This window comes from Pelophylax lessonae (assembly GCF_965119305.1).
Source record: "Pelophylax lessonae genome assembly, chromosome: 8".
Lineage (NCBI taxonomy): Eukaryota > Metazoa > Chordata > Amphibia > Anura > Ranidae > Pelophylax > Pelophylax lessonae.
Window position 1 is genome coordinate 52,563,262 of NC_138775.1, and position 25,322 is coordinate 52,588,583.

At 43.1% G+C, this 25,322-nt stretch overlaps 1 protein-coding gene across 1 annotated transcript; it reads left to right on the forward strand.

The window, feature by feature from the left end:
- The first annotated feature begins 6,690 nt into the window (after positions 1–6,690).
- SNTN (sentan, cilia apical structure protein) lies at positions 6,691–24,654 on the forward strand. Its single transcript, XM_082265414.1, has 4 exons — positions 6,691–6,799; positions 9,660–9,700; positions 17,126–17,265; positions 24,384–24,654. The coding sequence occupies exons 1-4, from the start codon at positions 6,789–6,791 to the stop codon at positions 24,540–24,542; spliced, it is 351 nt and encodes a 116-aa protein (XP_082121540.1). The 5' UTR covers positions 6,691–6,788; the 3' UTR covers positions 24,543–24,654.
- Positions 24,655–25,322: the final 668 nt, after the last annotated feature.

Consider the following 25,322-nt stretch of genomic DNA (forward strand, 5'->3'; position numbering starts at 1 on the left):
CTCTCCCTTAGGAGACTGGGTTGTAGGGCAGTATTCTAACCTGATAACAACCCCAAACACACCTCCAAGACGACCACTGCTTTGCTAAAGAAGCTGAGGGTGAAGGTGATGGACTGGCCAAGAATGTCTCCAAATCTAAACCCTATTGAGCATCTGTGGGGCATCCTCAAACGGAAGATGGAGGATCGGAAGGTAACTAACATCCACCAGCTCCGTGATGCCATCATGGAGGAGTGGAAGAGGACTCAAGTGGCAACCTGAGAAGCTCTGATGAACTCCATGCCCAAGAGGGTTAAGGCAGTGCTGAAAAATAATGGCGGCCATACAAAATATTGACACTTTGGGCCCAATTTGGACATTTCCTCATAGGGTTGTACTCACATTTGTTGCCAGCAGTTTAGACATTAATGGCTGTGTGTTGAGTTATTTTGAGGGGACAGCAAATTTACATTGTTATTCAAGCTGTACACTTACTACTTTACATTGTAGCAAAGTGTAATTTCTTCAGTGTTGTCACATGAAAAGGTATAATAAAATATTTACAAAAATGTGAGGGGTGTACTCACTTTTGTGAGATACTGTATATATACAGTATATATATATATATATATATATATATATATATATATATATATATATATATATACAGTATATACACATACTCATATTCATGAAATAGGCTGTGCACACCTATGCCCAGTCCTACAGTCCTACAGAATGATAGCGATCCTTGCACCTAACAGCCTAGCAGGATGAATGTTGATCTGCTAAGGCCAACTTGGTAACTTAAAACTAAAGAGTTAAAAGATCCCAATGGATATGAACTAAATAGATGGTTTACATTATCTTGTCTTTATAACTCCTGATCAGTAGATTTAGTTGTGTCTTGTCCTGCAGGGCATCTATTCTTACTGAAGTGTCCTCCTCCAGGAGTAATAAAATTGGATAACTGTGAACCTGTGCTTTTTCAAGTAGAGTACTTTTAAACACTGCCAGTTAGTAACGGCTGAGGAAGAACACGTTCTTTTTACTGTATATGTATACTACATATTACCTAGATAGAGATGTTCAAATTGTGGATCAATATCTTTGATTAAAAATGCAGTTTGAATTATCTTCCCAGTTTGTGTTTTGGACAGTGTTATCCAGGGATTATTGAACCCATGTCTTCTTGAGTTCTTGAATACGATGCAACAGTTCCTATCTTTGCTGGCATTTGGAAAGCAGTGCCTTGCAAATTAAGGTTTGGGGTTGACAACAATGGTGAGAGATGTTTTATCTGGATTTTTGAAAAATAATTAAAAATCAGTCGGAATTCTCAAAGAAATCCATGATGAGCTTGTGCTAAGGTAGCCTGGGTATGTCTAAGTCTCTTTTTGGCTGTCCTATCTGCTCTCGTAAAATACTTTGCAGTTTCCCACCATATGTTCAATGTCTCTAGACATATCAATTCAGCAGCACATTACAATTCACACACATGCTTTGGAGTGCTGAATGCTTTGATGAGCTCCGTGTATCATCTTTAGCATTTCAGATCTTCATCGTTTTGGGATTACAGTTCTATCCCTTGACATAAGTGGGTTATTAGTAATTGAGACTGAATGATGCAGGGGCCAAGTTTCCTATCAGTTGACTGGTACTTGTTTTCTTCCTTGTAGGCAATCATTTCTAATCCTTTATAACTCAGCTCCTTATCTGCTTTTAGAATGACATCATTCTTTGTTTTTTATTTTAGACGTTTATTACACAGGGCATTTTGATTCCAGCCGTTACTTAGAGTAAACCACCATTTCTTTAAAACAATCCTTCTTCACTGTCAATTGTTTTTTCCATCCAAGTCAATGCTTTGCAGTGCTGTTGACGTTTGAACAATAGTTTTTTAATATAGATTTTGTGTTTTGTTAATGTGCTTATACAGCTTGAATGGACCAGTTGAGCACTACAACACCCAAAGATTCACCTTATTGTGCATGCAATACTTCAGTGATCTTTGCTGATTAAACTCAGAACAAAAAGAAGGTAAGGGAATACATTGGATTTTTGCACTCTTAATGCTGTGCTATATGTTTTATACCCCACAAGATCCTGTATGCTGTGCTATACATTACATAACCCGGATTGCTGCACTTTGAATACTGTGTTATACCTTCATACTACTACTGTAACATGACCCCCAAACTGGGCTGGTTGTGGTATCCCAGGTTCCATTTCCTGTGAGGCACATAGCAGCCAGGCACACTGTAGGTCACAATCACTCAATTCAGAAAAGCCACTATCCTGCTCTAATGCAATTCTACTGAAATGAAAAGAAATTATCTTTTTTCTATGGCGGTCACCCTGAAATGGAAGGGTTTAGTCACCCTGCCATAGCAGTCAGAGTCAGTTAACCCTACACTACACTACAGTCCCCTGACACTTAACACTTTCCCTACAGAAACTAGATTATTAAATCTAACTATAGTGGAAAATAGTACCCTAACTACACTAGATATCCCTTTCCTCACACTAATAATTGCTAAATGACACTTTGAAGCAGGAGTAACAGAACTGCTTCCACTCTCTTCCACAGCCCCACAGGCGTATTCACTACTGATTGGCCTCTGGACCCCCTAGTCACTCCAATCACATTCCTAGCATCCTCCTGCCCCCTCAATTGGCTTTTACTGATGGTTATGGTCCAATCACAGGCTTTTAAAGCCCAGTTCCTGTCCCATTGCATTTTGGTCGGTTCTGGTTGCCGAATTCCGAACTTTTTCAGCAAAAAGTTAGAAATTCGGCCGAATTTCGAACAGTCAATGTTCGGGTCGAACCGATGATCGACCCGAACCGTTCGATCATCCCTAATGAAGATCACCTCTAAATATTCTGTCTCTTCAGGGTGCAACCAGCCTCTTGTATCTTGTCTCTGGTGAAATACAACTTAGGGGACCCCTTTTTGCGAAGGTATAACCTGAGTCAGGAACAAAAGGTGACAAGGACAGTCTCTAGGATCCTTAAAGCTTTTACTTACTGTGCCTTGGGTACTTTAATAGTCTCTTGTAGTTCCAGCCAGTCTCTGTACTGGACGCCTCCAAGTCGGATCCTCTGTGGACTTTTAGTGACTCTGGACGTGAGTCCCCGAGCTCTAGCTGGAGCTGGGATCCAGATGGATTTCTTCTAATCTGCAGCTAGAAGAAGCCCAGAGTGCCTCAGCCCTCAGGCTGGGTCTTCTCCCAAAGGTATAAGGCCCTGCTGTTCTAGACTTCATACTATTTTTGCATACCTCAGCTTCCTGCTAGTCACCCCCTTGACCAGGGATTGGTATTTTTTTTTTTTCATTGGCAAAAGATGAACTATTTTAGAAACATATTTTCCTCAAATGATATATGCAGTGTATATGGTATGTGTTTATGGAATGATTGTATGATATACATATTATTTTTCACATTTTGTTCAAATAATTAATTTAGTTTGAGATAAAAAAAAATACTTCTTAGAATTTCTTGGGATATGACTACTAAATGTTAAGAAGATAAGATAGAGAAAAAACTTTTCAATGCATATCTCTATATACTATATTTCCCCTCTCTATATATGCTGCATTTCCCGCTCTCTATTTACTGTATCTCCATATCTCTTTACTGTATCTCCCTCTCTATATCCACTATGTCTCCCTCTCTATATCCACTGTGTCTCCCTCTCTCTATATATTGTATCTCCCTCTCTATGTACTGTATTTCCTTCTCTCTATACTGCATCTCCCTCTCCCTATGTACTGTATCTCCCTCTCTCTATATACTGTATTTCCCTCTCCCTATATACTATGTCTCCCTTTCTCTATATACTGTATCTCCCTCTCTCTAAATACTATATTTCCCTTTATCTATATACTTTGTCTCCCTCTTTTTATAAATACTGTATCTCCCTCTTTCTTTATACTGTATCTCCCGCTCTCTATATATTGTATTCCCCTCTCTCTATATTGTATTTCCCTCTGTATGTTTAGTAGATCTATCTCTTTTTCTCTCTCTTGGGACCCCCTAGGGCTCTCTCTGTACCTCAACAATGTGGTTCTGACTCTCTCCTGGTCACGTCTAGTCTCTCTGCAGGCTTCAGCCAACAATTGGTTGTGATGTGGCCCCTGAAGCACCTCCTCGAGTGTCAATCTGGGCCCCATCCCCTCCCTGCTCCTTCCTTCTATTCAGCAGAGCGGCCAGCACAGCCATATATGTGCAATCACTGTGCACAGCTCGGGGGGGGGATCAGGGCTGGTTCGACACTGCAGGGGGATAAAAGCAGTGGCCGCAGCAAGGAGTTGGACCCGGGTGACCCGGCCCATCTGGCAAACGTCTGGTGTGCCCTATGGTCAGTCTGGGCCTGCAATCCGGGGACAAAACCGGGGCCAGACTTTATCCGGGGACAGTGTTCTCAATCCGGGGATGTCTGGTCACCCTAATAAACCTATTACAAGAGCAGTGATCCTTGCTTTGTCCTCTCCTCTGCCACTCTTCTGCTGCAGGTCCCATTCTGCACCATCTATGCCATCTTTTTTTTTCTCCATCACCAAGGACCAGCTCTCTCTACCCAGTTATTGCAGCTAGCCCCCTAGTGTGGGAATTCATGGGGGAAGGAAACTACAGCCTCTGGGAAATGGGACATAGGTATCCCAAGAGGCAGCGGGAACTGGAAGGGGAAAATACATGTCACCCTTGCCTAGTTGACAACTGAGGAAATGAAGAGGAGTCAAATAAATAAAGAAAGTTTAACAGATACAAAGTTTAAAGTCAATATCATTTATATAATGTATTGTTAATGTACAGCCATGGCCAAAAGTTTTGAGAATCACACAAATATTATTTTGTACAAAGTCTTCTACTTCAGTGTTTTTAGATCTTTTTATCAGATGTTACTATGGTATACTGAAGTATAATTACAAGTATTTCATAAGTGTCGAAGGCTTTTATTGCAAATTACATTAGGTTTATGCAAAGAGTCAATATTTGCAATGTTGACCATTCTTTTTCAAGACCTCTACTATTCCCCCTGGCATGCTGTCAATCAATTCTGACTGATGGTAGCCCATTCTTGCATAATCAATGCTTGAAGTTTGTCAGAATTTGGGGGGAGGGGGTTGTTCACCCACCTATTGAGGATTGACCACAAGTTCTCAATGGCATTAAGGTCTGGGGAGTTTCCTGGCCACAGACCCAAAATTTCGATGTTTTGTTCCCCAAGCCACTTAGTTTTCCTTTTTGCCTTATGGCAAGGTGCTCCATCATGCTGGAAAAGGCATTGTTCCTCACCAAACTGTTCTTGGATAGTTGGGAAAAGTTGCTCTCGGAGGATTTTTTGTACCATGGCTGTGTTCTTGGTCAAATCTGTGAGTGAGTCCACTCCCTTGGCTGAGAAGCAACCCCGTGCATGAATGGTCTCAGGATGCTTTACTGTTGGCATGACACAGGACTGATGGTAGCGCTCACCTTTTCTTCTCCGGACAATTTTTTCTCCGGATGCCCCGAACAATTGGAAAGAGGATTCGTCAGAGAAAATTACTTTACCCCAGTCCTCAGAATTCCAATTCCTGTACCTCTTGCAGAATATCTGTCTGTCCCTGATGTTTTTCCTGGAGAGAAGTAACTTCTTTGCTGCCCTTCTTGACACCAGACCATCCTCCAAAAGTCTTTGCCTCACTGTGCGTGCAGATGGACTCACACCTGCCTGCTGCCATTCCTGAGCAAGTTCTGCACTGGTGGTGGTGCCCCGATCCCGCAGATAAATCAACTGTAGAAGATGGTCCTGGCCCTTGCTGGAATTTCTTGGACGCCCCGAAGCCTTCTTCACGAATGCAGCGGAAATTATTTTTTATGGGATTAGGCTAATTTTCGTGGCAAAGAGGGACTTTGCAATTCATCTTGTCACTCTTCACAGCATTCTGGAGTATATACAAATTGCCATCATGAAAACTGAGACAGCGGACTTTGTGAGAACTAATATTTGTGTCATTCTCAAAACTTTTAGCCACAGCTATATCTTGTTTTTAGTGTGGTATTCTGCTGTTCCTTATTCTACCTATTCGGTTATTAGGTATAATCTTAAAAAAATATATATATTTTAGAAAGGGGGACGCAGGAAGGAAGAAGATGAAAGATTTAATTATGGTGGAATTCCCACTTTAAATATCTGCAGGGATCTCTAATGACAGGTATATTATAAAAATACAATTAGGTAATGGCTGTATGCTTGAATTCAATCTACTATCTCTAACTGGTGTTATGGTAGCCAGGAAACTAAGTCCCACTTAGCCATTCACAAAACAAAAGCTGTTCCATCAATTCTATTTACAATACCAATAGCATGTTTCCATTGATAGTTTATTAACTAAAAATATAATCTATTTGAAGCTAAATTTAGCTAATCCATAGTTCTTCAATTTGACTTGAACTGTATTAAATGTATGTTTTTCTATTTATTAATAACAATGCATTCTTCAGCAGTTACCCAGCAGTCAGACAAATGACTATTACACCACACCTATAGCTGGCTCTGACCGTGAACATTGTATACCATTGGCAGCTTTTCTTCTTAGACAAAGCTAAATAAACTTAGGACACGTTCAGTAAATATAATTAATGCAATGTGTACACTTTGCTCAGTGTGTGTTTTCAGAAGCAGCAGTTGCTTAGCAAAATTAACAAGTCAACAAAAAATCAGGCAGAGGAGAAAAAAACCCCAAGACGTAATTATGATTTATCCTGCTGCAGCGTAGAAGAATTTCCACTAGATCCCAAAGAACGCACCAACTCAGAAACATGTCAAAGAGGTAATGTATGGGGTTAATTCTTCATTACTGGGAGGGTGGCTTATACGCTACCACAAAGGATATCTTCATAATTATTTATATTATATATATTCGGAGGTGTACCACTAGCTAATCTGATCTTACAGTCCCAATAGACATCCAATGAGCAACAGGCATAGGTACTTATTCGAGTTAGCTATTCATGGCTTTAGGAACATAAGATTTAGTTCCAGAGAAAAATCTGAATATTTTCCTGAAATACATTTATAGTCATTTTGTGTATAAATACTTTGTATATATACAGTATATATATATATATATATATATATATGTGTGTATTTGTGTGGATATTTGAATGTGAATATATATATATATATATATCTACTGTGTGTATATGTGTATATACTATATATATATATACATACACGTATATATATATATATATATATATATATATATATAGTACACTTTATGTACTTATTTGTGTGGATATTTGAATGTGAATATATATATATATATATATATATATATATATATATATATATATATATACTGTATATACAGTGTGTGTATATTATATATATATATTATACTTTATGTACTTATTTGTGTGGATATTTGAATGTGAATATATATATATATATATATATATATATATATATATATACTGTATATACAGTGTGTGTATATTATATATATATATTATACTTTATGTACTTATTTGTGTGGATTTTTGAATGTGAATATATATATCTACTGTATATACAGTGTGTTGTATATAAAGTATATATATATATATATATATATATATATATATACACACACACACAGTATCTCACAAAAGTGAGTACACCCCTCACATTTTTGTAAATATTTTATTATATCTTTTCATGTGACAACACTGAAGAAATTACACTTTGCTACAATGTAAAGTAGTGAGTGTACAGCTTGTATAACAGTGTAAATTTGCTGTCCCCTCAAAATAACTCAACACACAGCCATTAATGTCTAAACCGCTGGCAACAAAAGTGAGTACACCAATAAGTGAAAATGTCCAAATTGGGCCCAAAGTGTCAATATTTTGTGTGGCTACCAATTATCTTCCAACACTGCCTTAACCCCCTTGGGCATGGAGTTCACCAGAGCTTCACAGGTTGCCACTGGAGTCCTCTTCCACTCCTCCCTGAGGACATCACAGAGCTGGTGGATGTTAGAGAACTTGTGCTCCTCCACCTTCCATTTGAGGATGCCCCGCAGATGCTCAATAGGGTTTAGGTCGGGAGACATGCTTGGTCAGTCCATCCCCTTTACCCTCAGCTTCTTTAGCAAGGCAGGGGTTGTCTTGGGGGTGTGTTTGGGGTCATTATCATGTTGGAATACTGCCCTGCGGCCCAGTCTCCGAAGGGAGGGGATCATGCTCTGCTTCAGTATGTCACAGTACATGTTGGCATTCATGGTTCCCTCAATGAACTGTAGCTCCCCAGTGCTGGTAGCACTCATGCTGCCCCAGACCATGACACTCCCACCACCATGCTTGACTGTAGGCAAGACACACTTGTCTTTGAACTCTTCACCTGGTTGCCGCCACACACGCTTGGCACCAACTGAACCAAATAAATTTATCTTGGTCTCATCAGATCACAGGACATGGTTCCGGTAATCCGTGTCCTTTGTCTGCTTGTCTTCAGCAAACTGTTTGCGGGCTTTCTTGTGCATCATCTTTAGAAGAGGCTTCCTTCTGGAACGACAGCCATGCAGACCAATTTGATGCAGTGTGCGGCATATGGTCTGAGCACTGACAGGCTGACCCCCACCCCTTCAACTTCTGCAGCAATGCTGGCAGCAATCATACGTCTATTTCCCAAAGACAACCTCTGGATATGATGCTGATCCCATGCACTCAACTTCTTTGGTCGACCATGGTGAGGCCTGTTCTGAGTGGAACCTGTCCTGTTAAACCGCTGTATAGTCTTGGCCACCATGCTGCAGCTCAGTTTCAGGGTCTTGGCATTCCTCTTATAGCCTTGGCCATCTTTATGTAGAGTAACAATTCTTTTTTTCAGATCCTCAGAGAGTTCTTTGCCATGAGGTGCCATGTTGAACTTCCAGTGACCATTATGAGAGATTTAGAGCGATAACACCAAATTTTACGCACCTGCTCCCCATTCCCACCTGAGACCTTGTAACTTTAACGAGTCACATGACACCGGGCTAATTGGGCCCAATTTGGACACTTTTACTTAGTGGTGTACTCACTTTTGTTGCCAGCTGTTTAAACATTAATGGCTGTGTGTTGAGTTCTTTTGAGGGGACAGCAAATTTACACTGGTCTACAAGGTGTACACTCACTACTTTACATTGTAACAAAGTGTAATTTCTTCAGTGTTGTCACATGAAAAGATATAACAAACTATTTACAAAAATGTGAGGGGTGTACTCACTTTTGTGAGATACTGTATGTGGTTTGCCTATACACCATTAATTTAAAAGGGACAAATACAAACCCACCCCTTGAATGTGAAACTTTACAGTACTGATGAAAAATATATGATTGTTTCCATTTAAAATACAGATGGATGTACAGAATACCTTTTCATGGATGTCTAGTTTCAAACAAAAGAAAATTGAAAAGTAATATCTTATTCCCACACAGTAATTTGTGAGCAATAAATTGTATGACAAGATATAATATCAGCTAAAAATACACAAGTTTAATTCTAAAGATATGTTCTTCAGACATGGGGTTTGATGCCTGTCATGTCTCAATCTCTTCTCATATATCATGGCAGAAAATAAAAAGATTCATGAATTTAAATTAACACCAATATTCGGATTTTCATATTTCACTTTGATGTCTTTCTTTTCTCTTCATTTAATGCAGCAACACAATCCCGATCGCCAAACAGCTGGCCTCTATTAAAGGTGGGTCTGATCCTCAAACAGATCATGTAATGTATGCTACACATTTAAGGAGACCTGTAGTGAGGAAGCGTTACTGACTACTCATTTCTACTTTGATCATGCTAGTTCTCCGGTTGTCATAATTATCAAGTGGTTTCAGTATTCTCTTAGTCAATGGCTCATAACAAGTATGCAAATTAGATAACCTGACTTCTATGTGACTTTCATGATCTGTACGCTTGTTCCAGGTCAATGTCTTCAATGATTGAGCCCAGGGACAGCCAGATAAGTTTCATTTTTTTTAGGTCTGCAATAGCAGTTTCCATATATATCCTTCACTACATCTTTCCTTTAACCACTTGCCTACTGGGCACTTTTATTCCCTTCCTGCCCAGGACAATTTTCAGCTTTCAGCGCTTTCACACTTTGAACGACAATAGCACGGTCATGCAACACTGTACCCATATGAAATCTTTTATACATTTTTCACAAAAATAGAGCTTTATTCTGGTGGTGTTTAATCACCACTGGGATTTTTATTTTTTGCTAATAAAAAAAGACCGAACATTTTGGAAAAAAAAATTTTTTTTCATAGTTTGTTAGAAACTTTTGAAAACAGGTAATATTTCTCCTTCACTAATGTGCGCTGGTGATACTGCAATGATGGGTACTGATAGGCTGCACTGATGGACACTGATGAGGCGGAACTGATAGGCACTGGTGAGCATTGATAGGTGGCACTGATGGGCACTGATGAGGCGGAACTGATAGGCACTGGTGAGCATTGATAGGTGGCACTGATTGGCACTGATGAGGTGGTACTGATGAGGCAGCAATAATGGGCACCAATAGGTGCCACTGATGGGCATTAATAGGTGACACTAATGAGGTGGCACTGATATGTGGCACTGATGGGCCGCACTGATGGGCACTGGTAGGCTGCACTGATGGGCACTGATAGGCAGCACTGATAGGTGACACTGATGAGGAGGCACTGATTAGCAGCACTGATGGACACTGATAGGTGGCACTGGTGGGCACTGATTGTCAGCACTAGTGGGTACTAATTGTCAGCACTGGTGGGCACAGTTGGGATGGCGCTGTTAATCAGGACACTGATCATCGGTGCCCTGATTATCAGTGCACATGTCCCCAACACAAACCAGGTTATCGGCTTTCTTCTTCTCTCTTTATGCTATCAATGTGAGGGAAAGAAAAGGTGATAACCGACTTATGTTTACATCCTCTGATAAGCTGTTATTGGCTGACAGCTGATCATGTGGTAAAGGGACGCTGTGAAGGACTCGAGGATCACAGAGCGCGCCACCCTCACTCCACAGGGGGTGCACGGGCAGCGTGATCACGAGAGGACATCTATATATGCCCTCCCAGCTTTGTTAGCCCGGGCTGTAGTCTTCTTTCGGCTATAGCACAGACGGCAATACTTTAAAGACAAAATTCCAGGTATGGATCTTTTAGTTACGTTGATCCAGTTTGAACCAATGTAACTGTTCATACAATCGTTCATACATCATACCTATGGGATCTCTCTAGAAGCTGGAAAGCACTGTAGTAAACACCACCACTACTTCATTAAACTCCACATGCTTCCAGCAATGCCATCTTAAGAGCATTAAAGGGCCCCTGGGCAATGCAGTGCAATCACCCACGAGAAAAAAAATGCAAATAATCAATAACGCTATATTTACTGGTACAGCAGTGCCAGGCTAATGATAGCTTCCATGTTCAGCGGCTGGGTCCGGTGGACACACACACAAATGGGAGTCAGACTCGACCGTCCTGTGTGTGCCTGTTCCCTCCACGGCCCACATGGGCTGACAGCAGAGCAGGGCCGACAGGTGCTTGCCACCTGCTAAGTTCGGTGGTGGGATGCAGGACTAATGCTTGGCCAGGGCTGGGTCATTGGACTGGTGGGGCCCCCCAGGCAAGTGGGGCCCCGGGAAACTGCCCAGCGTGGCCATTCGGTAAGACGGCCCTGGCTTCTGGATCCCATGCCGAGTGACTGTCCAACTGCATTGTGAACACAGAAGGTCTCCCACTCAGCACGGGTGCCATTCTCAAAGAATGCAAAGCGTTCTCTGATTGGACAAAGTGGAGATGGGCAGTGATGTCATGTGAAACTGTAAAAATATCTGTACCTGGAATTCTTCTTTAACCAGGCAAACAAACTGCCCTTCTTATATTGTACATTTGTGAAATGCCTTCTAAAATTGCTTGAATAAAACTGTTATTTGCATAAAAAATACACACACACACACACCAAAAAGTTGCACTATTGTGTTTGGTGAGGAAATGGTGCATCAGAATCCTAAACTGTTACCTAACCCAGGACTCTGCATTCACTATATCTGGTCTCCCACAGTACACAGAACATGGAAATGCAATTATTTTAGTAAATATAAACTGTTAAATACCTTTACTCATCAGCAGTAAACAGAGCTTTAGTGACTTCTATCAATGTCCGCTAAGCACTGGTTAAAGCGGAGTTCCACCCTGGAATACTTTTTTTTAATAAAAATACCCCCGGGACAGTCAGGGCTAGTGCATTCCACAATGGATAGCCTCTGATCTGTCCCGGGTTGCACTTACCTTTTAGGACAAATACTTACCTTGACAAAGTATTGTCCAGCGCTGCCATGTCAGGTGTGGGCAGCTTGAAGCCAGCGCGATCCTCTTCTGTGTCCTCTTCCGTCTTCTTCGGTCCCACGATGCACTGCACCAGCCCCGCCGTCACTTCCGGTGCGCGCGCGTCATCCCTCCACAGCTTCTGGGCATGCCCAGAAGCTGTTAAGAAGGGAATGACGCGCGCGCCCCAGAACTGACGTCAGGGCCGGTGCAGGCGCAATGATTCCTGGGAGCGATGATGTTCAGCTCCCAGGAATCATTGCAAAGCCAGGAAGTGACGACGGGCCGTGGCCGCCGAGGGGAGGAAGAAAGAAGTAAGGTAAGTATTTTCTTCTCTACGAGGTAAGTAAAAAAAAAAAAAATGCGATTATCCATTTGTTTTTCAGGTGACCCAGAGCGAGAAGATGGAGGTAAGTATCATTTTAGGGTGGAACTCCACTTTAAAGCTTGTAGTATGAGTTTTAATTCTCCTCTCACTGTCCTATGTGGCTGCATGACCCCTCTGTCTGGACAGTGCTAAATGGCCCTGTTGATGATCACATGCAGTCCCCCCCCCCCCCCCAAAAAAAAAATAAACTCGTGCAATACTCACCAATTTGAGGTCTAGCACTGTCCCCTAGAGAGCTGCTGAGAATTATACCTTGCGGGTCCCCTGGGTTACCATTAGCAACAGTCTATGGAACTTATCACTCCAAACACTTGGCTAAGACAATGAACAGTCCAGGGGATTTGTTTTTTTTGTGTTTTATTGTAGAACTGGGATGGGAGAAGGGATGAGTGGGATACTCCAACTATGAACTATGCACAAATCTTGAGGACAGCTGACTGTATTGTATGCGGCAAGGCCACTGCTTCACCTTGCCACTGAAGGGAAGTAGAAGATATGTTCCTGAATTGATTCCTCTTCAGGGTCCTAACTTGGCACCCCCTTTCTCACTCCCCATGCATGCTAGCCCCTTGTCCACTGATTCTCCACTGGAGTGGTCCCCTTCCTGGGCAGACCCCTGGCAAGCTTCCCGGTACTCACGGACACTGTTTTTCCCTGGGTTTCTCTGCCATCAGCTCCACACGTCAGTATCCTGGACCTCCTGGCTCAGGACCACACACTTGGCTCACTAGGCCAACCACCTGTGACCACCTTCCACATCAGACAGGAGAAGAGACAGCCATCACCCTCCTCCTGGGACCTGGCTTCCCGCCCAAAGACACCCTGTTACATGTGCCCGTGGCTTTTATAACATATCCCAGGATGCACCACTGTTGTGCCAACCCACTGGGATAGTCATAAAAGCCTGTGTTTCCTCCACTGTCCAACAGGCTCCCCTATTGGATACAGTGGGGATACTCCCTCAGACCAGATGAATCACACATAGACACATGCAACAGGCCTAACTACTGATCAGGCTCCCCTGATAAGCAGATGGAGCAAACTATAGTTTACCTAGCACCTATCTAAGAGGGTGCTACATGAGCATGTGCAGAATGCTCCTAAGGCTCTGTACTATCAGCAGATGGATTGGGGACTGTAAAAGAAGGTGAGGATCAGAGAAGACAGTATCAAAAAACATTTTTACACAATTCAGAGAATTAAACCCTTAGGTTCCACCGTGACTGATTTTACTGTTGTGGGTTTAGAAACACTTTAAGTCCCAGAATCAACTTAAAGGGTCTCCAGATTTTAACATATGCCATTCATTCTATTGGGCTTCAAGAATCATCACAGGTAAATAGCAACAATATCAAGATGTTTTTCACTGACCAGATATTTAAAATCTGTCAGACACATAGCAAACTAGTAGAGAGGTTATTCTGACTCTTTTCTAGTTCTCTCTGGGAATTTGCACTCCATCTAGGAGCATCGTCTCCCTGCCCCCAACTGCTCAACGAATAAGCAAGTATGGTGAATCCGTATTAGGGCAGTAATGTTACAGGGAACAAGGGATCCCACTGCATAATCCCCCCTGCCCTCTGGCAGTAAAAAGATTTCCATTGGGGGGCTCTCTCACTTCCAATTGGAGGTTCAAAGGACCTCTTCAGCAGTTCACAAAAGAGCAAATTGGCTCATCTATATTGAAAGCTCAGATAGTTTGGGTTAGTAAAAATATTTTTTAGAGGCTTCTTTAAACCTGAGATATTGAAACAGATCCATTTGTTTTTTTGTGCTGACTAGCTTGGCAGAATGCGGGTGAATATTTGTATAGTTCAGTGTATTGCCCTGCCCATGCGCACCTTTACTTTTGCTGAATATCCGCTTGCCGACTATGTCACTTAAATATATGGTGGCAAAGCGGCTCCACTGCGCTTGATCACGTACCTAGTAACCATTTCCGGGGTGGGGGTGCCCTGGCCTGCCTCCGCCGGCCCACTAACCCTGTGATTATACACAACAGGTACCGCGGACTCTTTGTCCGCCAGCACCCAGCGATCATTTTTTACATAGGCAGAACAGCAGTCTGCCTATGTAAACAAAGCAGATTGCCGTTCTGTCATTAGGAAAGGCATTGATCCTGTGTTCCTGCAAGGCAGCAACATGGATCTATGCCTTCCTCTAGTAAAAGCACCACCCACAGTTTAGTAAAACACAGGCTAGGCACACATTTAACCCTTTTATCTCCCCTGATGTTAACCTCTTCCCAGCCAGTGTCATTAGTACAGTGACAGTGTGTATTTTTAGCACTGATCACTGTATTAGTGTCAAAAATGTTGGTTATTGTCTGATTGTTTGCCGTAATATCGCAGTCCCGCTATAAGTCACTGCTCACCGCCATTACTGGTTAAAAAATAAAAATTAAAAAAAAATCCCATAGTTTTTAAATGCTATAACCTTTGCGCAAACCATTCAAAATACACTTATTGGAATTTTTTTTTTACCAAAAATATGTAGCAGATTATATATTGGCCTAAACTGATAAAGAAATTTTATTTTTTTTTTTCATTTTTTTTATTGGATGTGTTTTATAGCAGAAAGCAAAAAAATATTGATTTTTGTTTTTTTCACAATTTTCGGTCTAAGCGCAAAAAATAAAAACCGCAGAGGTGATCAAATACCACCAAAAGAAAGCTCTTCCTTTGTGGGGAAAAAAAGGACATCAATTTTATTTGGGTACAGGGTTGCATAACTGAGAAAATTGTCAGTTAAAGCAATGCAGTGCCGTCTCGCAAAAAACGGCCTGGTCATGAAGGGGGGTAAATCTTCCAGAGGTCAAGTGGTTGCCATTATTGCACAATACCTGGCCACATCAAGAATGACGTACCTAGATCTAACTAGCTGATGGATCCAGCACCCATGCAGTAAAAAATGTGTTCCCTTTTCTCCATAGAAAAGCAGGTACAATCATTTTTTGGAGTTATTAGCAATAACTTCCCACAATCTAAATCAGTCATTACTGCACGTCTACATGATGCAATTGTTACAAGCAGTGCTTATATGCATGGCCTCACTCTCTGCTATCACGCCAAAGTGAGAGCATGCAAACACAGTAGCCTATATGCATGCCCTCCAATAATCATGCCATTTGTGTTCATTGCTGATAGAAAGACATGATGTGGTTCAGGGTTTCTCAACCAGGGTTCCTCCTGAGGTTGCTAGGGGTTCCTTGAGCAATGGGCAATTTCTGCATCTGGGATAAGTTCCCAATGACACCATTGTTCCTTTTAGATATCTGTAAGGGGGTAATTCTTCCCAATGATGACAAGAGTAAGGAGCATTCTTCCCACTGACTGTCACAGTAACGTGTCATGAGTTGTAGATTTTTCATTTTTAGCATTGGTTCCCCCGAGACCAGAAATTTATTTCAAGGGTTCCTCTGTGTTGAAAAGCTTGAGAAAGGCTGATGTAGATAGTAAAATAGAAATAATGCACCCTAATCTAACCAGAAAGACATGATGTGGTTCAGGGTTTCAACCAGGGTTCCTCTTGAGGTTGCTAGGGTTTCCTTGAGCAATGGGCAATTTCTGCCTCTCAGATAAGTTCCCAATGACACCATTGTTCCTTTTAGCTATCTGTCAGGGGGTAATTCTTCCCAAAGATGACAAGAGTAAGGAGCATTCTTCCCACTGACTGCTAATCTCACATGAGTTGTAGATTTTTAATTTTTAGCAGGGGATCCCTGAGACCAGAAATGTATCTGTGTTGAAAAGGTTGAGAAAGGATATTGTAGATCAGGCATGTCCAACCTGCGGCCCGGGGGCCACATGCGGCCCAGAACCCCAGGCAATGCGGCCACTGCCCCTGACAATTTTTTTTTTGCTGGGGAGGAAGGAAGTCGAGTCGGGGGCATGGCCACAGCAGCTTCCAACTAACGGTAGGCAGAGGCTGCCTCGAGGGGAGTTGTGTTAAATTAGTGCGGGGGGTGCGGCCGCGCGGCATTTTATTACTTATATACCTTAACTATAGTGTATATTTTATATGCGGCCCGAGAAAATTTCTCTACACTCAATGTGAACCAAAGAAGCCAAAAGGTTGGACACGCATGATGTAGATAGTAAAATAGAAGTAATGCACCCTAATCTAACCAAACAGGAATTCTAGATTTGGAAGATACCGCTGTTTAATACCATTAATTACGTATACAGAACATCATTTTCTTGTACAATATTTCAAGTTTAACAAAATGAAGTAATAAATGAGATTACATAATGCAAGAACTTTTAATATAATTTCTGTTCCTAAGTTCTTTTGTTACTGACAACTTTCTGACAGATTTTATGCAATAATTATAGGCTGAAAAGAACGAAAGAATATGGAATGTTATAAACCAACAGTTCCACTCAATCTTTCCTCTCTTGTCTCCTACCTAGCTCTGGGGAAAGGCTCGGAGCTGGAGAAATCTGTAGCCACCATGGTGCTTGTATATAATTCATACGCAGACAACGATGGGAAAATAAGCAAGGCTTGTGCTAAGGATTTGCTGCACACACAGTTCCAGCACTTCATACAGGTAATACAATATGCATCTGGCAAGTTGTTCCCAACATTTAAAATAATCGATATGTATATGAAGCTTTTCTGTTAAAGGATAACTCCACTTTCATGGGGAGAAAAAAATAGCAAATAAAGAAAAAACAATATAGCCTATACAATTGTGAGACAAATCATATTGCAATTGAATGTTATTAAAAATCACCTTTCCTTTTCAATCTGCAGCTGAAAATGCAATGCAATACCTGGAACTGTTCTGTACACAGAATGTGTACTGACTAGAGATAGACCGATTATCGGCAAGGCCGATATATATCGGGGGCCGACATGCACTTTCCCCGATATATCGGTATTGGCCCCGGAACTGGCCGATATTGCCGATTTTTTTGTGACGTCATTCTGCCATCTTAGGCCACCTCCCTCGCCTTGGACAGCCTCGTCTGGAGTCAGGACTAGTTTCGCGGGAGTGTATTACAGCCATACACTCACATCCACAGGCCCTGTACCAGCCAGCCAGCCCGCTACAGGCACTGTACCAGCGAGCCAACCAGCCACCCACAGGCCCTGTACCAGCCAGCCAGCCACCCACAGGCCCTGTACCAGCCAGCCACAGGCATTGTACCAGCCAGCCACAGACACTGTACCAGCCAGCCTCCCACAGGCCCTGTACCAGCCAACCACCCACAGACCCTGTGCCAGCCACCAAGAAACAATAAGGTGAAACCACCCTTCTCCTGCGCTTGGTATCCAAGCCCCTCAACCACACTCCTCACGGGACTGACAAATGGCTTCTTAGATGGCTACTGTCTTGCTGCCCTTAACGGACTGGGGTCGTCCACCGGTACTACAAGCAAAAAGAACAAAGAAAGGGCGCACCGACCTAGCGCATTATCCTCAATAAAAGGCTTTATTTATGTAACATTAAAAAATGGCTACTCACAGACGTAGATAAACATAAGGCGTGTCAAGCTGATTTGCTCAAGTGCCAGTGCCTGTGCCAGCCACCCACCTACCACAGGGTGCCAGCCAGACAGCCACCCACCACAGGGTGCCAGACAGCTAGCCACCCACCACAGGGTGCCAGACAGCCAGCCACCCACAGACAGGGTGCCAGACAGCCAGCCACCCACAGACAGGGTGCCAGACAGCCAGCCACCCACAGGCCCTGTACCAGCCAGACAAAGGCATTGTACCAGCCAGCCACAGGCACTGTACCAGCCAGCCTACCACAGGCCCTGTACCAGCCAGCCACCCACAGCCCCTGTGCCAGCCACCCACCTACCACAGGGTGCCAGCCAGACAGCCACCCACCACAGGGGGCCAGACAGCCAGCCACCCACCACAGGGTGCCAAACAGCCAGCCACCCACAGACAGGGTGCCAGACAGCCAGCCACCCACAGGCCCTGTACCAGCCAGCCAAAGGCATTGTACCAGCCAGCAACAGGCACTGTACCAGCCAGCCTCCCACAGGCCCTGTACAAGCCAGCCACCCACAGCCCCTGTGCCAGCCACCCACCTACCACAGGGTGCCAGCCAGCCACCCACCACAGGGTGCCAGCCAGCCACCCACCACAGGGTGCTAGTCAGCCAGCCACCCACCACAGGGTGCCAGACAGCCAGCCACCCACAGACAGGGAGCCAGACAGCCAGCCACCCACAGACCCTGTAAACAACAATTGGTAGCCCTAAATTATTTGTGCAAGGCCACCGACATTTCACTGTACTTCCCAGTGGAACAGCTGGCAGCTGGGCAGAATGCTACTGGCTTTTGCCCACAACAATCAACTTTGCAGGAACTCCAGGGAGAGAATGCAATCGGCTCCTCACAACTGCAGCTTGAGCTGATATTGGTGGATGGGACTATGGTATCCACTGACAGCAACCCAGCAGAAGAGCTTGCAACAGGGCAGAGTGCTGCTGGCCTCTGCCCTCAACTAACAGAAGATGGATTTCTGGTGGTAGTGGATGGGACTTCGATTTCCACTAACACAACCCAAGAAAAAGGTCTGGCATTGGGACAGAAAGATGTTAGCCTGGCTGTGCATGCACTGGGGGAATTTCATCAAGAAAAAGTGGATGAAACTACGGTCTTCACTGGGATACCCCAGGGATGCTGGGCAGTCAGCCTAGATCCCCAACAGCATGATGGAGTGAGCCCAGACACCCTGTCTTCTCTCCAGTGGCTGAAAGGACTCAAGGGAGACGGGCAAGTCCACACTTCTCCCCAGCAGCTGTTATATTCTACGAGAGAGACAGAGGTTGGCTGGGTGAGTAACGCTCTGTTTTGGACAATTTGTTCGGGGTACTGTGTGGGTACAGACATTGGGGGACTGGAACTACAGACTAACTTCGAAGTCAACCCGTTTTGGGTCTCCTTCTTTGTTGTCCTCCTGCCGAAGGGAGAGATATGTACCAGAAGTCACTTTGGGCGGGGGGCTTCTTGTGGAACCCAAATTACCTTAGAGAAAAACTCCTTGTCCAGCTTCCCCGGCCCCTCTTACGTGTAAGTCACCCTGTGTCTATAAGGGGAACAGGGTGACCGAGAACCCCAGTCGGGTCTGCACTAACCAGACTCACAGTACAACCACACCGGACTCAGCATTTTGTGATACCCCGGTTATAACTCAACACACAGCCATTAATGTCCAAAACGCTGGCAATAAAAGTGAGTACATCTCTAAGTGAAAAAGTCCCAATTGGGTGCAATTACCCATTTTCCCTCCCTGGTGTCATGTGACTCGTTAGTGTTACAAGGTCTCAGGTGTGAATGGGGAGCAGGTGTGTTAAATTTGGTGTTATCCCTTTCACTCTCTCATACTGGTCACTGGAAGTTCAACAAGGCACTTCATGGCAAAGAACTCTGTAAGGATCTGAAAAAAGTATTGTTGCTCTACATAAAGATGGCCTAGGCTAAGAGAAGATTGCCAAGACCCTGAAACTGAGCTGCAGCACATTTGCCAAGACCATACAGTGGTTTAAATGGACAGGTTCCACTCAGAACAGGCCTCGCCATGGTCGACCAAAGAAGTTGAGTGTACATGCTCAGCGTCATATCCAGAGGTTGTCTTTGGGAAATAGACGTATGAGTGCTGCCAGCATTGCTGCAGAGGTTAAAGGGGTGGGGGGTCAGCCTGTCAGTGCTCAGACCATATGCCATGAGTTTAGTGTAAAGACCCATTTTTGGAACTACCATTCAGATGGAACTTGCACCTTTAAGACAGTATTATAGGCAAAGATAAAGACTTTGGAAGTAAAACCAGATTTCTTATCGTTGTTCCGTGCCAGTTTCCCACAAGGTCACAGAACTCATTGTTCCAGCCACCTGCTTCAGTTACTTTGTAACAGCTAGGATGTTCAGTATTGTGTTCCTACAGGGGATTCTCATTTTACAACAGGAATGCTCTTATATTTCAGATTTTGCAAAATTTTAACATTTTGCCATTGAAATAAAGGATATTGCTATATTTGCAATCATTGCATACTGCTACCCCATTTCCACTCTTTGGAAGTGAGTTTATGCTAACCTCTGTTGCACATTAGGTTGCTCCAGCCAGCAAAGCTCTAACCACAGGTCAGATTGCAGCAAGAGCATGTGTAATACTAAACTGCAGCTTGAATCTCTGTGAATCTCTGTAGACAATGTACAACACTGTGTGTATGGGAGAAACCTTCAAGCTCATGTACACTGCTCAAAAAAATGAAAGGAACACTTTGAAAACACATCCGATCTCAAAGCGGAAAAAATATGCTGGATATCTATATTGATATGGACTGGGTAATGTGATAGGAATAAAAGGATGCCACATCCTTTGATGGAAATGAAAATTATCAACCTACAGAGGGCTGAATTCAAAGACACCCCAAAATCAAAGTGAAAAAATGATGCAGCAGGCTAGTCCATTTTGCTGAAATTTCATTGCAGCAACTCAAAATGGTAGTTAGTAGTTTGTATGGCCCCACGTACTTGTTTGAATACCTGACAACATTGGGGCATGCTGCTAATGAGATGACGGATGGTGTCCTGGGGTATTTCCTCCCACATCTGGACCAGGGCATCACTGAGCTCCTGAACAGACTAAGGTGCAACCTGGCAGCATTGGATGGACCAAAACATAGTGTCCCAGAGGTATTCTATTAGATTTAGGTCAGGTGAGCTTGAGGGCCATTCAATGGTATAAATTCCTTCATCCTCCAGGAACTGGCTGCATACTCCTGCCACATGGGGCCGGGAGTATGGAGTAACTTGAGTTGCCTTCACAGAGCTTTGACCTCAACCCCACTAAAATTTCTTTAGATAAACAAAAATGCCTATTGCATGGTGGACCTTCTCATTCAACATTAGTACTTGACCTCACAAATGCTTGTTTTACTAAATGGGCCAAATTCCCACAGACATGCATTTCAGTGGAACCTATTATAGCCCCAAAGTGCTGCTCAATTGTGTATCAATGCTCATAGTTTTGGAATGGCATATTTAGTAAACTTGTATATTGTTGGTGTGATGGCCAACTGTGAACTGTCTCTAAGCTGTCTCTTGCTTATGGGCTAGCAGAGTATTGTACCTTGCTGTCCCCCTTGCCTCTGTCCAAGCTTGGGGTATGAAGAATGAAAGTTACTCACTCAGTCCCTCTTGAGTTAATCCTGTAGTCCAGATGTATTCTGCACAGGCTTCCTGCTGAACAGGCCCAGCTCATGACTGTCAGAGTAGCTATCGCTAAGCCTTGCTGAGGCTGGAAAGGGGTGTACGCCTTCAGCTGTCTCTCTCTTCCAGTAGCTTCTTCTTCAGAGCCCCCTCCCCCCATCACAGGGGTGCCCTCCAGGCAACTGGACCCTGATCTCTGCCCTTACATGGTTAGGCTTCAGAACATTTATGGCCTCTGTATCCCCACCTTCTGGGCCTTACCTCCTTTAGGGATTGGTAAAGACTTCATAAATATTCAGGCTTTTGCCTCTGTTTCTCCACCGTCTAAGTTCCACAACTATCCAACAAGAACTATCCAGCAAGTTCTAGAAACCACGGGGAGGTAACAGAGGCCCCACCCTTGGGGCTCTGCCCAGAAAGCACAAACAAATAAATCCCAGCTCCTCTGCCTGCTACGAGCCCAACTACATTTTCCTACTCTGTACACTGAGGGTGCTACATTTAAATGGAGGTGGGGCATAGTCAGTACTCTTGATGAGTGCCTGTCACAGCTCTCTAAGCTCTATATACCTCCATCTCACCAGAAGATTATGGTGGCAAGCTTGGGAGGAAATAGGAGAGGTAAGATTGCTAGACAGATGCATCACACTGATAATAAGTAACATTACTTTAAGGCAGTGGTTCTCACTAAAACTTCTCACTACTTTAAGGCAGTGGACCGACTAACAGGCCAGGTTTGCAAGATAACTGAAACACATCACAGGTGATATCATTTGCTGCTCAGTGATTGCAGTATTCTTGTCTACATCTCCCCAAGGTAATACTTAAAATCTGGCCTGTTAGTGGGTCCTGAGGACAGGAGTTGAGAACCACTGCTTTAAGGGAAACTATCATGGTTTTACATGAATTTTAGTTTAAAGAGGTTGTAAACCTCAGAATTTTATTTAAAAAAAAACGAACACCTGAAAGACAAACACATAATGAGCTAGTATGCATCGCATACTAGCTCATTATGAAATACTTACCTTAGAACGAAGCCCTGAAGTGCCGACCACCCACCTCTCTCATGGGTGACATGTTGTGTCACCCTTCTTCCGGTTTTGCGGCATTCGGCCATCTGATTGGCTGGAGCCGCAATGACGTCACTCCCGTGCATGCACGCGGGAGCCGACGGTCACGGCTCGGGACTCTGAAGGAACGGCACGAGTGGCCGTTCCTTCAGAGTGCATGCGCCAGTGATGTCACTGGCTGCATGCAAGGTAAATATCTCCTAAACGGTACATGTTTAGGAGATATTTACAGTACCTATAGGTAAGCCTTAATATAGGCTTACCTATAGGTACAAGTTGCAGAGGAGGGATTACTTCCTCTTTAAAGCGGAGTTCCGGGCACAAAAACATTATTTTTTTTATGTGCCCGTCCGCTAGTTCAGCCTAACCTGAAAAGGAATTGGATAGTTAGATTTTTTTTTTTTTAAAAACTCACCTTGTAATTGACGATCGTAAATACTCACCTCAGGGTACTTCCTCCCTCAGCGCCGCGGCTCCGCTGTCACTTCCTGCGCTGCGATGATTCCTGGGAGCTAAACGTCATCGCTCCCAGGAATCAATGCGAAGGCACCGGCCCCGCTCGTCACTTCCGGGCGACGCCGCATTCCCCTGCTAAACAGCTTCTGGGCATGCCCAGAAGCTGTTTAGGAATGCGGCGCCGCACCAGAAGTGACGAGAGGGGCCGGTGCGGCGCATTCTGGGAGAAGAAGACGCGGCAGAAGACGCAGAAGAGGACCGCGCCGGCTTCAGCTGCCCACAAGAGAGATGGAAACGCTGTGGAAGAAATTTTATAAGTAAGTATTTCTTCACAAAGGTAAGTGCGAACCGGGACAGATCAGAGGCTAGCCATTGTGGAATGTGCTAGCCCTGACTGTCCCGGGGGTATGTTCATTAAAAAATGACATCTGTGCCCGGAACTCCGCTTTAAATCTTTAAAGTTGATACATTGTTAAAATGATGTGCTATATTTGCTTTTTGTCTATAATTTATTTTACAAATAAACATTTTAATGCAGGGATAATCCATGGCGCTAGCGTCACAGTGAAAAACCACTACAGAAGCTGTTTGCTCTCAGACTCTTGCTTTTTGAGTAAAAAAATCATACCTGAAAGATTTAAGCAGGAAAAGGCAGAGGAGAGATACTGATCTAAAGCATTTGACAATTTCAGCTTGATCTAATGAAATGAGTAGGCTACAGTCTTTTTCAACAGAGCAGCTAAAAATAAAGCAGCAGGTTAAAAATTGAAAAGCAGATGAGAGCTTCTCCATCGGGAGGGAAAGCAAAAAATAAAATCTCTATATGCAATAAATTACTTGCCCAAAAAAATAAAAACATTGTTTTAATAATGTTATTTTTGTTCCAAGCATAAAAAAGAAAGGGAAAAATCATCTATAACTACAATATGTTCATTTTACACATAACAGCTGCTCTGTTTTCATCGCAGGGTCAAGATACCAAACCGAAGTACAAAGAACTAATGGAAGACTTGGAAAAAGACAGTGAAGGACTTACGAGCTTTGAAGACTTTGTGGTGTTGCTGTTGAGTATATTGTTGATATCTGACCTCTTTCTGGAAATCAGACAAACTAAGAACACCAAATAAAATGTATTAATCTATGGCTCATGTTGAACTATCAACGGCATAGTGAAATCCCTTTGCCTAGGTTAGTTTTCATTCTCATACCCTGGAAGTATCTATTTATTCCACACATAATTTTTTTTTACAGAACTTGAATCCCAGAGAAGAATCCTGGAAAAAAAAACCCTTTTAGGTTAAAAAGTTCATAATCTTGAGTGTGGTTGAGATGTAATTTAAACCAACTCCCGACATGAGTTTTAAATCTTCCAAAATAAAAACCTTGCAAAAGAATGCTTTGAATACGTGATCCCGAAAGTCCACTGGGAAACTGGCATGTCATTGAGTAACACTGAGTAACAATTTCCCTGGTTCCCCACAGTTCTCATTGTTTTCTTCTGCTGAACTAATGCCTCTACTATCTTCTTTAGTAATAGCTTCAGTGAGAGGTTCCTGGGACCAACGAAACTGACACTTCTAGAAGTATTGGTTTCCCAGTTGACTTTGGCAGATAGTTCACTGGACCTTTTGCATGGTATGTGTTTCTGAAGATTTAACTGGTTCTCTTTAAAGGAAATCTATAATGTCGTTTTAGTAATTAAGGATTTGGAATAAATTATACCTGAAATTAATTTTTAACGTATATATACGCATTTTGCATGTGTTTTATACTGTACTATTGTTTTAGATGCTAACCTCTAGATCAGGTATTATTATCCAGAGGTATCTATACCAATTGGGGTATGGGAACCAAATGATAGAGTCAAAGGTCTGGAATAACTTAAAAAAATGGATTTAGAATTCTCT

Bases quoted from the DNA above. Each gene is read 5' to 3' on its own strand.
- SNTN (XM_082265414.1), top strand. The intron at 9,701-17,125 runs GTGGGTCTGATC...TCTCCTACCTAG, and splicing joins ACAGCTGGCCTCTATTAAAG to CTCTGGGGAAAGGCTCGGAG. The intron at 17,266-24,383 runs GTAATACAATAT...TTTTCATCGCAG, and splicing joins AGTTCCAGCACTTCATACAG to GGTCAAGATACCAAACCGAA.